Below are 13890 nucleotides of genomic sequence, written 5' to 3'. Positions count from 1 at the left end.
GGCTGTCCCCCGCGCAGAGAGCGCCGCCGCCGAGCTCTCGGGCGGGCCTGGTCCGGCAGGGCCCCTCGCGGCGGATTTCTTTGTCCCGGCCTCCGGCTGGGCGCGAAGGCCGCCGTCCGCGAGCAGAAACCCGGGCCCAGGCTCTGGAGCCCAGGCTTCCACGTGCGGCCCGGCGGGGCAGAGCGGGAAGTAGCGGCCGCGGTCCCCGCGCCACCCCCACGCGCCTCGCGCCCGGCTCTCCCGGCTCGGGGCGGGCTTTGGCCGTGGACGGAGACACCGCAACTCGCCTTTCGCTTCCCCGAGCCGAAACTGGGCGGGGATTGGCACAGCTCGCCCTAAATAGGGTAGTTTGGGGGAAAGGGGGAGCCCACTGGAGCGCTCTCCTCCGCCCTGACTCTCCGGAGACGCGCGCGCGAGTCCAACTCGGAGACAGAGGCGCTTCTCTGGCGCCCCCGCTGCCGACGGCCCCGCGGCCACCCCAACCCCGGCGTGGGGCGGGCCCTCACACAGCGGCGACCCAAAGATGCCCAGCAGAAAGCCCCGGACAAAACCGAAACGGTGGCCACATCTGCCTGTGTTTGCGTGTGTGTGAGTGTGAGAGAGAGAGACAGAGAGAGAGAGAGAGAGAGAGAGAGAGAGAGAGAGACAGAGAGAGAGAGAGACAGAGAGAGGCTGGGTTCACGTCCACCCGTCCTACCTGCAATACGGTTTGCGTTTGTGTTTGGTAGAAGAATGAACGAGAAACTGCCATGCCCGTTCAAGCTCATTAAATCAAACCCCTTCCCTCAGCTCTCTCCACTGTTTTATTTTACAGTGCAATGCAACGTTACAGAGTCCATGTGAAAACTAGTTTCCCAATTTCAGTCTGAACCCCCATCAATGTACCGAGCAAGATTTTAGGTTACCAGCTTCAATTCCTCAGGAGAACCTGGAGTGTCAGGAGACTCAGGGTTTCTCCCTCTCGCGTCTTCCGCTACATCTTTCCGTGTACAGCACTGTTGGTCGGCTGGCCTCCAGGTGGTCCCGCGCTCTGGCACGCCGCGCGGGGCCTGCCGCAGCGCGGCGCGGCCGGCCGGCCGGGCGCTAGGACCGCGGGGAGCGCGGGCGGCCGCGGCGCTACCTTAAACCCAGCCCAATGCCGCTGCCTGCGCCACTCTGCGCGCCGGCGGGGGCTGCGCAGGAGGAGCGCTCCGCCGGCTACAACGCTCCGCGGGCGGCGCGGCGACACCTGTTCGCGGCGGCCAGGGCGGCACGCGGGCTCCCGGACGCGGTCTCCTCGCTCGCCGCTCGCCACCCTGTCTAAGCCAATGGACATCTGCCGAGCCTCTGGAGAATTCTGGATACTAGCTTTGGACGCCTAAAGTTTTTTTCTTCTTTTTGTTTTATTATTATTATTATTATTTCTGGAGGGGGGACCGGGAGGGGAGATTTGTCGCCGCCACCAACGTGAGATTTTTTTTCCCCTTGAAGGATTCATGCTGATGTCTGCAGAGTCGCTTAGAGTAAAAACAGCGCATGCCTTCCTGGAGTCAGAATCCGTAAATTCTGACGTAGCCCGTGCATCTTAAAAATCCCTATAATAACGCCTAGGCATTTAAGTTGCTATGGTCATTCTGATCGCAAACCAAATGGAGGAACTACGGATTTTTTTTCCTTATTACGGTCGGATGGGATGAAGACCTTCCTGCCTGTTAAGAGCTGGGGATCTATCTATAGAGATACATAGATATGTTTATCAATATGTCAGTGTGTGAGTATAAAGTGGTGGTTTCTTAGACTGTCAGTGGTTTGACCTTGAACTTGTGCCAGTGAAACAGCAGATTACTTTTATTTATGCATTTAATGGATTGAAGAAAAGAACCTTTTTTTTCTCTCTCTGCAACTGCAGTAAGGAAGGGGAGTTGGATATACCTCGCCCAATATCTCCTGGGTTGACACCATCATTATTGTTTATTCCTGTGCTCCGAAAGCCGAGTCTTCTGATGGCTCCCTTAGGTGAAGTTGGGAACTATTTCGGTGTGCAGGATGCGGTACCATTTGGGAATGTGCCCGTGTTGCCGGTGGACAGCCCGGTTTTGTTAAGTGACCACCTGGGTCAGTCCGAAGCAGGGGGGCTTCCCAGGGGACCCGCAGTCACGGACTTGGATCATTTAAAGGGGATCCTCAGGCGGAGGCAGCTCTACTGCAGGACTGGATTTCACTTAGAGATCTTCCCCAATGGTACTATCCAGGGAACCAGGAAAGACCACAGCCGATTCGGTAGGTATACCATTAACCCTTTAGTGGCCATGCGATGACATGTTCGGATTCTAACTACCAAGAAGGTGGTGGCTGGGCGGGGGATCCGGGAAGGGATCTCTCCCTCTCTCCGTCTGTCTCCTCTGTCTTGCAAGCTCAAAAAAAAAAAAAAAAAAGCCTCCGGAATTGCAGATCTGCCGCTGGCACTGATGCAGGTCTACACTGAAAGGCCTTTTTTTTTTTCTTTTTAAAGGAGGGCATGATTTATAAATATAACATAAGTTCCTAGTTCTTTTGCATAAGATACACGGGAAGATCGGGTTTAGGAAGTTTCTTTTGAATGGACTGTTTTCACGAGTTTAAAGCTTTAATCATTAACTGCTGAGAACTTAAAAATGCATTTTCTTGAAGGTAGCGGTTATCTTGTGCCCAACTGAAGTTTTTGCCCTTTCTCTCTTTTCTCTAAGTGTACTGCTTGAACTGTAAATTCAGCATATTGTTTATTCTTTCCGTGAGGGTCTAAACGCCCCGTGGGCGAGGGCTGCAGACTGATTTTTCTGTTGGGAGGAGGACTAGTCATATCTGAGTCTCCTTGAGCGGCAGGGGCAGAGACGCTGGCGGAAAATGACTTGGGAAGGGGCAGAACGCTCACCAGAGGCGTTTGTCCTTCCAGCTATCAAGTTATTACCTATGCTTTATAATTTCCATAGTGTATAGCCCTGTGTGGGTCTCCTGGGTGGCTCTCTTGGGTGAGTGTGTGCGCGCGTGCAAAAGCTGCGAGCTAATTTTAAAGGGCATTCCGAGGATTTCATTTCCCGAGGAGGGTATTTGTGACTCAGCACTGAGGGTTGCAGACCCGAGGGCTGGTGACTCGGTCCACTTTGACGCTCGCTACCCTGAGCCCAACAGCACCAAGTCAACGAGCACAGTCCCGATGGGAGACTCTCGGGTTTCTTCCTTACACACAGCGCCAGTTTGGGCAACCAGACTGTTGGAAGGAGTTAACTTCTGAGTGAACCCACCTGACAACACTTAAACTAGATTGTAAAAAACAAAAGTCCTGTGGTGATTTTTCTTCCTCGTGTTTTAATGCCAGATGTTGACCACAATCTAAACTATCTGTTTAGGTTCGTAGGGCCGTAGATGATGCCAGAAGGTGAGGAGGATTCAGGCCTGAGATGGGGATGGTCCCAGATACACGAGGCCCAGGATTTTCTCCCTTTGCTCACCACCGAGCCCAAGCCCAAAACGGGACCTACTAGTGTAAATATTTCTGGCTGTCTCCCGTCTCTGCTTAAAAAAAAAGAAAAAAGCGGTAGCTCTTTGCTTTACAATTGTTCCGTTGGAAGATAACTCCCCCTCGAGAGGTCCACGCAGCTCTGGTTGTGCAAAGCGAAGGCGAAACTTGACTGCAAGTGCAGCCTCTCCGGCCACTCGAAGGGCTGCTACCATGCCTAGCGTGCAGGACGAGAACAACAGGCAGCGGGCGGCGGGCTGGGAGCGCTGGTGTGTCCGGGGCCGCGCTGCGGCGGCCGGGCGGGCGGCGGCCTAGGTGCGCGCGGCCGGAGCCAGTTCCCCGCGCTCGGCCGGCAGGTGCCGGCTCCGCAGCCCGGGCCCCGCTGCGCACTCGGCGGCCGCCCGGCCAGCTCCGCGCGGTCCTAAATGCGCTCCGTTTCCGGCTCTCTTTCCGCCGGCTCGGCTGCGTCCTTCGGTGCTGGGGAGACGACTTGTGTCCCGAGGCGACGGGCAGGGGCTGACATACTTCTGGCTGCGTTTAGGAAATCAGATTTTTTTTGCCCTTCTTTTTCTCTTTGTATTTTCTCTTTGTATTTTGCCCTTCTTTTTCTCTTTGTGTGTGAATGTGAGTCCAGCGGGGCTAACAGCCGCCGCCCCGGGCAGTGCGGTCGTTTGCGGTGTGGGAACCACTGGAGGCGCGCGCCGCAGCGGGAGAGTTGGTGGCCGGGACTGAGGACGGTTGGAGGTCGGACCCCTGACCTCCCCGGTCCCATCTCGGACCCTTCTCCCTCTTTCTGAAGCACAAGCCGAGTCTCGGAGAGGCCACGCGCTCAGCGGTGCCCGGGAGTGGATCGGGGGCCCTGGCCGGGCAAGGCCTGAGCCGCAGGGGAAGGGGTGGGGGGACAAAGGGCCGCCGAGCCGGGCGGAGGGGCGGCGTGTGCTATTGTTAACCGCTTTCCCGGAGCAGAGCTCGCGGCCCGCGGGCCCGCTTTCCTCTCGGCCCCGGGGAGCCCGGCGGGGACGCAGCGCTGCAGGGCCAGGGCCAGCTTCATTGTGTGAGTTAGCCGAGCCCTGTCTTTGAGACAGCATCTCGGAACCTCTGGTGCATCACGACTGGACACTGGCGTAGGGAGATTATGGGATGTTCTGGTTGGACTCCTCCACGCCCGTCCCCATGGGCTTTTTTTTTTTTCCAATGCAGTCACCTTTAGGGTAGAACGTTTACTACACGCAGTCGAGCCATTGGAAATCCAGTAACTCTGCCACCGGGAAGAGCGAGGATGCAAGGATGGGATTGTGGGGGCCACGAGGGTGGGGTGGGGAGAACCCGAGAGGCGCGTTCTGGGGTCAGCGGACAAGGACTTCTGGTACAGCGGCTGAATAGAGACCATGAAACAAACCCTATCGACCTCTTCACCCCCCACCCCGAATCCTGGAGGTTGGAGAAAGGTGTCGCCTAGGAAGTGACATCTCTACTCCTTAGACTCGCTTGGCACTGCTGGCTGGGCTGGTGGGGCAATGTTGGGTGGAGGAGAGCGGAGCGGAAGCCCCTGCCAGGGTTCTCGGGTAGGGGGTGCGGGGCATCGAGCTCTAGGGTCGGCCAGGAGCCGCGGGGGAAGGGCGCGCCTGCGGCTCCGCTGTGCCGCTCGCCCTCGTTTGGATGGAGCTGAGTGGGTGGCTGTGCGCAGTGGGGGTGGGGAAGCAGGGTGAGGCAGGAGGGTTATTTAAGTCTTTCATGCGGTTGCAGTGAGGAGCGGCCCCCGGGGTGACAGCAGTGCCGCGGTCTCCCGCTGCTACCGCTGCGGCAGGTCCCAATATTAGCAACCTCTGCAGCGCGGTGCGTGTGCCGGGAGCCTCCTACCCTCGCTTTCCCAGCCCCGCCCGGAAGGAGGCCTGGTCGGCGGCGCTAGGACCCGGCGGCGCGCGCGGCGAGGGCGGGGGGCGGGGCGGCTGGGAGGGGTCCGAGGGGCTGCGGCAGCGCGTCACACCTGGCGCTCCCGCTCCCGCGGCGGCCTCACCTTCGGCCCTCCCCCTTCGCCTGTCGGCGGCCGCCCCCTCCTCACCTCGGGTCCTCGGGGACCTTGTCTCCAGCCTCAGTTTCTCTTGCGATCCTTTAGAAAAGAGTAGCTGTAGGGGAGGGGTGGGTTGGGTTTACACCTTGATTAAAATAGGAGGTGCATTTTCTCCCTTAAATGAAACGGCAGAAGGGAACGTGCTGGAAAAATGATGTTTGCCACCCCCATGCAGCTGCAGGGGACTGCGGCTGCCGGCAAGCTTGGCGGCGACCCAGCAGCGGCAGTGCAGGGGACGTGGGGGCAAGGGAATCTTACTGTTGTCCCAGCAGGAGCTGCGGCGGTGACAACTTAGGTGGGACCTTGAGGGAGCCCTTTGTTTTTCCTTTGGGGGTGGCGGTGTGGAGATAAGGGTGAGCATGGAGAAAAGGAACTGGGAGTTGATCTCTGGGTAATAGGGTGGGAGAGGGAGATGTTTCGTTTTCATATATTTTTTTTCTTTTTAAAGCACTTGCTAGACGGGAAAAAGTGAGCAGAAACTCAATTGAGGAAACAGCAATGTAAAATAATAAGACAGTGAGCGTTGGGCGCTATCTGCTCTTTTGCTTGGCAAAGGGGAAGCCTGAGCGGATTGATTCCTGGACTTCGTGGAAAGATGGGGCTTTCTCCTGCTGTGCCCTTTGCCCTGACAGGCCGGACTTCATCAGGACGCCAGATGAGCACACAAACTGGGGCTGCTGGTTCAGAGGGGGTCAGGGGTCAGGTGGAAGTTGTACTAGAGGGGAGAAACGTGATGGTACCATTTTTTTAAAGGTTAAAAAAACCTTATTTCCAGGGTTTTGCACTTTAAAAAATTCTGTTCTTTATATCTGGCTCTTCAATATCTCACTAAGGGAAAGTGCCTATTTAAGGAGCTGTTTTCAGGATTGATTCAGATTCTTGAAAAATTTGGTGGCGTTGTAAGTCCCGTTCAGTCATTTCCTAAGTGAACTCTGAGATTTGTTCAAGTTGCTACAGACTGGGACTTAACTGGGATGCAGGCTCTGCAATGATTGATTTGGCAGCTCTGGTGTGGGATTCTCAGGGTGAGCAGGGGGGTTAATCTGTTTTCGAAAGCCTCATGTCATGCCTCTCTCCACAGCCTGCATACATTCTTGTCCTCTGAAGAGTGCAGCTCTGTTAAGTGTTGGGGGCTTCTAGGCTAGAGGGTAGTTTAACATGGGCTAGAGTGGAACAGCTTCTGCCCACCCTCCCATTTCCCATGGCTGGCCTTATCATGGCCTTGCAGGTGAGGCCCCATATAGAGGGGCTCTTGGGAGCTGGGCCAGCTTTGGGTTAATGGTCCATTTGACAGAACTCTGGGGCTAACCACTAATACCTAGTAATTCTGGAACAGGGAGGAAGGTCTGGTGTTGTCATTTTCCTGAAGTAGTCCCAGAAACTGACCTTGCCTCTTGTGGACCAGGGTCAGCCTTGGATCCCATGAGACCCCCTGCGGCTCAGTGAGCATATCCTCATTCAGAACTGCTGGCTGCTGTGAAAGGGAATAGCCAAATGCCACTGGTCACTGACTTTGTTTCCCATGTCACTCCATCACTCATTACTGTGGTCCTCTGAATTGAGGATGTCTAAGTTGTGTCTGCCTAAGAAGAAAGACAGAACTCCACGGTACACATGCAAGGGCTGCAGTTTTAGTTTTAGGCACAGTCCCACCATTCCCTTCCTTCCTCTCTCCTTCCCTCCCTCCCTTCCTTACTTCCTGCTTCTCTTCCTTGCTCTTTCCTTCTTTCCCTTCCTCTCCTGTTGATCATTAAACATTTAAATGTTTCTACACAGGAGCATTCTCCTGGGCTGGTAATGGTCCAGCACCTGTCTGTGCTGCCTACTTATGTAAACAGATAGGTGGGGAGTGGGCCATACTCAAATGAGTACAGTTGGAAGCACTTGCTTGGCACTGGCTCAGGCCCAGAGAGAGGTTAGTTGATCTGTTGAGGTTAGAGAGTTCATTGTGGACAAGATGGTAGCAGGAATGATAAGGATTCCAATCTGGGTGGGGTGGAATCCTGTTGCCAGGTCTTTCTGACCTTACAACGTTGGTGCTCTCTGCATCTGGGGGAATGGCTGTGACTCAAACATTCCGGTGTTCGGCTTGCCCTCGGATCTCTGAGGTGACCTCATAAACAGCTGGGCTTGTTCTTTTGAGGTCTCTACTTTGCAAGGAGCTGCAGAGATACGGATGGTGGTTTGAGGTGACGAAATCTTTTCCACCTGGGGTCACTATAGAGGTGGTTCCTTCTCATGTGGAGAGTCCCCTCGGAGACTTGTTTCGGGTATTATTTCTTTCAAGAAGCCCTCTCTGACTCCTGTTCCCAAGCCTGAGTGAGCTGTCCGTTGTTGGACACTGACCATACCCTAAACATCTCTCTTTCACTGCATTCTCCACATTTATTACATTTATCTGTTTATTTGTCCTTCTTCTCACTAGAAGGTAAGCTCTTTGAGGGTTTAGGGCCTAGCCTGTATTGTATTCATCTTTATATACTCAACAAATGGCATGGTGCTTGGCTTTATAATAGTCAATAATAGTTCGTTGATTGAATGTCATTGCATGTGAATTACAGCTATCTCGTTGATGCCAGAAAAAGAAACAAGATGGATACCTTAATACTTTCATTTCCAAACTATATAATAATAGTTTCAAAACTGAAGTCTTTTAACAAAAAAAGCTATATACTATGTGTACATAAACAATTTGGGTAAATAGTCTGCACACCTAGGAGATGCCCACCTTCCCGAGTTCTGCATGACGAGAGACCCAGTAGCTGACATGTTCGCTTCCTCTGCTATTTCTAGTCCTGCCCACTGGGTCTGTGGATTCTGATTTAGGTAACATCTTCTAGTCACTAGTGAGGGAATAACTATATAAAAATGGTACAGAAATTACGAATACATGAAAAAAAGGTAAAACCAACGGTAAGATGTGCCTAATCGATAAGGATGTAGGCTTTGGAGTCTGATTACTTAGGGGCAAGTTATTTAAAATCCTTGAACTTCAATTTCCCTTTTTGTAAACTGGAGATTAAAATATTGTAATACCTGGGGTGGTTCTGAGGGTTGAATGAGAGAGGGCCTCTCGTTTGGCACAGATGAAATGCTCACATATTCTAGCTATTATGATTCTTGTTGTTGTTATTATTTTTGATGTTCTGCAGGCCAGCCAGTCAGAGGGTTTTATGAGATCACACATGCCCTGTTTTTTGTTGGGCCTGATGGGCAACGTTGGCTAATATTCATTATTCTCAGAGCCTTCTCATGTTTAGGGAAAACAGAAAGGTCACCAGACATCCTCCTAGAAGGTGCAAGTATCTTTTAGTTTTATGTTTCAAACTTTCCCCATTGACATGGTGTATTAAATTGGTCAGACCTCAAAGGGGCAGAATGTTTCCTGTCTTTCATTTTATAATGAAAATTGGACATTAATGAATTCCTTTCACTAATTTCAGGATAACTATGACCTATATTGTGGTGTGTTTTCAGATAGCTAAGAAGAGATTCATGTGTATGTAAACTCCTAATAGTAAGGAAATGTCACAATTTTAATTATTTTTAATCGTAAGAGTTAGAAATAGTACAATGAAATAAAATGATTGCATCAATAAGGGAGTGCATCTCATGTGAAATGAATCTCATGGAAATATTGCCTTATTTATCTTTCCATTTGCTTTGTGAGGCAGGGAAGTCTAGTAATAAATTAGCTTATTTTAAATGTATCTTCCGTTACACAGTCACAGATTATTAGATCCAAAAAGTAATTTTTAATTTCTCTTTATATTTTTTCATACAGTATTTCACATTATATTAAAATAAGTAGTTTTGCAGGTCCAGGCAGATATTCTGTAAACTGTAAGCATGAGATATTTGTCGTGTTTTGTGCTTATAAAAGAATTAGGAATACTCCTTTGTAAGAAATAACTCTTCTTTTTTACATCACCTTGGAACGCTTTGCTTTATTAGATTTGTGTAGTTCATGTCTTCTTCTGATTGCAGCACAGTCTATTTTGTGAGAGCTGCAAAATTAATTGTTTAAAAATCCATGTAAGTGCTTTTTTATTAGTCACATGGGACTGACTATAGCGCAACGTTATCCTTAGTTTTTTCTAAACTCTTAAACGTAAGTAAATTTTTAAATATTTGAAGATATTTTAAAACAAGAACTCAATATTTGGTATGCATTAATGCAAGGTCTACACAAAGTGTTGCACTTTATAACAAAATTGAGAAAATGGCTAAGCACAAAAAATATTAGCATTGTCCCAAATTACTGTTGGATAATCATGTTAAAACAACAATATAGTTAGAAAAATTGAAGCCGATGTTGTGTGGCTATAAAATTCTGGATTTATGCTCAGCTTAGGTGTTGTTATTCTTAGTGAGGGAAGCAAGGGGAAAGAAGGAAATAAAAGCAGATCATTACATTGGTTTGATTTTGAGATATAGTATTCCATGCCTATTTTAAATCAAGAGCATTTTCGGAACCAGCATTTTTTGTCCAGAACATTATGTTTTCTTAATTGCTTAGCTATCTCTTTGAGGCTTAGATAAGTACAGCAAAAATCAATACTTCGTTTAAGCAGAAATATCTGGGATGTGTGTAGGCTATTTTAATTTTCCAGATGGGGCTCAATAAAGTTATGCAGTAGAGAGCTGGATAATTTTCTGTATAAAGCAATCAAGTCTTTGGTTAGCACCTCAGACTCTTGTTTTGAGGGAAATAAGACCATTCTCTAAATAGTGTTTTTTTTTCCAATCTATGCCCATACACAAATAATTTCACATTTATAAAGTGGAAGTCAGTGTTTTTTTTCATAAATTATACTCTCTTAGGTTAATTAGAATATGTGTATTGGTTTATCTGTCATATCACTTCTTAGCATGTCTATGTAAATACTAGTGTTTAATATTTAAATGTTGTGTTGTGTGTCATGTTGATAAGTATTTTTGTATCATTATTATAAGATAGAATTTAGTTGAAAAATCAGTTCTTTTAGGCAATGGTTTTAAGAGAAGACACTTGTTAATGAGTGTGCGATTATCCAAGTTGGGAGCTGGGCTCAGTGTCCTCTCAAAACTCCTGGGGATGCTGAGACTTTAAAGAAATGCTCTGTGCTCTGACCTGTCTTCTGCCTTCTGCCATTTGTCTCACAGGCATTCTGGAATTTATCAGTATAGCAGTGGGCCTGGTCAGCATTCGAGGCGTGGACAGTGGACTCTACCTCGGGATGAATGAGAAGGGGGAGCTGTATGGATCAGTAAGTACTGTGAGAGACCTTGCCGAGCTTTATGTCTCACGTTGGATTTGAACTGCATCTTCTCTAGATTATAAATAGCTAGAAGTGAAACTGAGTCTGTTTGCAAGGAGAGTGTAAGTTTTTACTTTTTGAGGAAAACTGTTTTTATTAACAGATATCAGCCCTGGACCTTCACTAAACCCAAGTTTCTAGGAGAATGTTTTATACCAAACCATTTTGATTATCAAGGAAATAAAAAATTTACAAGTGTGAAAAATCCCATCTTCTTATATTGAATGGGAGTTATTTTTGAAATGAATTGGGATGATCTTCTCCCAAGTTTTGCCAAGCATTGTAATTAAAACTAGAAATAGACCATGCAGTGAGGAGAAACCCTTTCTCTGAGCTACTAAGATTTTCATTATGTAGAGAGAAGAGAGAGGGAAATTATTGTCAGATATTCTTGTTTGTGAATAAGAATGTAAAAATATTACAATTATTTGCAAGTATTATGAGTTTCTTTTTTCCTCGGTTTCACTTCCCATCTCTACTGGGTTGTATGTTCCTTGGGGAAGGCAGTGAAGAAGTATTTATTGTAGCCTCCCAGGTACCAGGCACTGTTGGTGCTCGGGACAGCAATGAATGAGACAAAGTTCCTGCTCTGCTTTGAGAGGAGGGGACTGACTTTACGTCTTTGTATCTCTTTACTTGTGCTAGCACGGTTTCTAAATCACAGTGCGTGGTACGCAGTAGGAACTTAATACATTTTTGCTAAACATATGCGTATGAATAATAGATTATTAGTTACTATACACTAACTTGAGTTTTTAACAAAAAACTTGTAGTGAAGTCAATCTTTAGTTTTTCATTGCCATTGTTGGTGGTCAAATGAGAATTTAATCCACATTGTCTGCAATATGAGAACTTTGATTAGACGCTACAAGAAGTTGAAAATTAAAGGAAGCTCAGAATGGGAAAAGTTCTGGAGTCCTCTGTCGACAGAAATGAAAGGCATTTTTGTATAGAATCAGGAGAAATTTTTTCTCGATGTATTCCTTTCCTATCCATATACTAGTAAATATATATGTGCATGTGTACACATACGTGCACACACGCACATGTGCAAGGGTTGGAAGTAGTATCAAACTTCTACTCAGAAACTCCAGATGACAATAAATTATGGCCTATGTAATTTGGATATAGCACACACCATTTTTAATGTCATAAGGATGGTTTTCCTGCCTTGGTTAAATTTGAATCTAGAGTGGTTGTGCTAATGCCCGCATTCCTTATACAGGGAGCAGTTGGTACTTTTCACAGATCACTCTGCCTGGATCTGCTTTGCCAGTGTCATCTTTGGCCCCCTTTCCCCGTGTAATTCGAGTCAGGCTACTCACTCTTCTCCACACAAGCCGAGATGTCTGATTTGTGCCAGTGGTCGTTAGTCCCTCTCCCTGGCATGCCTTTCTCTTCCCTTCTCTACTTGACGAAAGAATCTTCTTTCTTCAAGATTCAATGAACTTGTTGCCTCTTCTGCAAGACCTTTACCATACCCCTAACTGGACCCCTATTTATTCTGGTTCACATTTCTTCTGTTTGCCTCCAGGACCCAGTAATACTTAGTTTATATTTCCATTTTCACACAAGTAACAGTACGATTTATCGTGTAGTTAATTGTGTTTCTGTATTCTCCAATGTATCAAAAGGGTGTGGGCCATATATTTCTTTTTAATGTTCTCTGACTCATAACAATGGCTCTTGCATACAGTAGGTGCTCAATAAACGCTTGTTGGATTGAAATGAATTAAACATCGTGACTTATTTTTATGCTCCATTAAACATATAGATGTGGACCTCACTGTATGTCCACTTGTATGGTCAGTGTGTACTTAGGACTCTGCTGGAAGGAATAATCCCTATCTTCCATTCCCATGCTCAAATGGACTGCGATATATTGTCCTTCGTGTGTCCAGCCCAAGGGGGCTATGGCTGAGGCTGGAGAAAAAGATAGTGTTGTGCGAGAACGTGGCAACAGAAGTCAGGAGACTTTAACTGTCGTTCTGTCCCTGCTGCTCGCGAGGCGCTGGGCCCTTGTTCTCCTCATCTGTGAAATGGAGGGCCTAGCTTACATGTCTGGAGTGTCTCTTTCTGCTCTGGATCTCAAGCATTTATGGTTTGGATTTTCCAGGCTTCACTCTCGAGTCTTGTCTGCCTAACCCTTGCTGTTCTCTGTGCCTACAAAACGTTTATGCAGCCAGATCTCTCTGCTCTTACGTGTGGAGCTGGGAAGAAAGCTCCCTGGGCAGCCAGCCTGCGTTCCCTTTGGTCTGTACCTAATGCAGGTGAGGGAGAATGAAGCTGAGACCTGGGCTCCTTTGGGGCCAGGACTCACATCTGCCGTTGAGTTTGTGGTTGTCATAGCTGGTGTGGCAGTGGGAGTGAGGAGTGACCAAAATATTACCTTTTCATTGTGATGAGACTGAGAGAAGGAAAGAAGAAAACAGGCAAACACACTAAAAATTGTAGCTTAAATAATTTTCACCTGTATGAAGTTGTGTAATGCTCCATAAAATAAACTGGAGTTGTTTTGTTTCTAAACATTGGGGAAACCTTGAAAAGACTGATCTCATTATGAAAGAAGGTAAATAGGAGATTTGGGGAAATAGCAGTCACTTTTATAAAGTAAATGAATGTGTAAATATAACAAAAATTAATTTAAAATGTATTTTGGTATTTTGGGATTATTTCTCTCCTTTCATCTGTGTAGTGCTTTTGTTTCCAAGTTTACCTTGGAATAGATCTAAAAGGTCAGAGGTGAATGGAGTAATCTTTCTTCAGAAAACTATATAGGACTCTGATATCCTATTAGAATGTAGAAATAGGAAAAACTGTACGGCTAATGTGCATCATGATATGATTTAAGGAAAACCTGAACAATTCCAGCTATGGGGTGGACTTTGATCATTGTATCCATGTGTTAAGTTATCCATGCACGCATTCATTCATTTGCTCATTCATTCACAAACATTTATACCCACCATGTGTGTAGCACTGTGCTAAGTGCGTTAACAGTGCAACAAATATTTCAAAATCTGGTAGGAGGAATATGCTTATAA

The 13890-nt window shown here is 47.6% G+C and overlaps 1 protein-coding gene across 1 annotated transcript in view; it reads left to right on the top strand.

Annotated features, from left to right (window-relative positions):
- The first annotated feature begins 1180 nt into the window (after positions 1–1180).
- FGF9 (fibroblast growth factor 9) overlaps positions 1181–13890 on the top strand; it is a 28962-nt gene continuing 16252 nt past the window's right edge. Inside the window, exons 1-2 of the mRNA XM_004435256.3 lie at positions 1181–2259; positions 10692–10795. Coding sequence (XP_004435313.1) covers positions 1983–2259; positions 10692–10795 — 381 coding nt within the window. The 5' untranslated portion in view covers positions 1181–1982. The remainder of the gene's footprint in view (positions 2260–10691; positions 10796–13890) is intronic.

Source organism: Ceratotherium simum, chromosome 10 (assembly GCF_057802395.1).
Source record: "Ceratotherium simum simum isolate JZ-2026a chromosome 10, ASM5780239v1, whole genome shotgun sequence".
Taxonomy (NCBI): Eukaryota; Metazoa; Chordata; class Mammalia; order Perissodactyla; family Rhinocerotidae; genus Ceratotherium; species Ceratotherium simum.
This window is presented reverse-complemented; position numbering and strand designations above follow the sequence as displayed.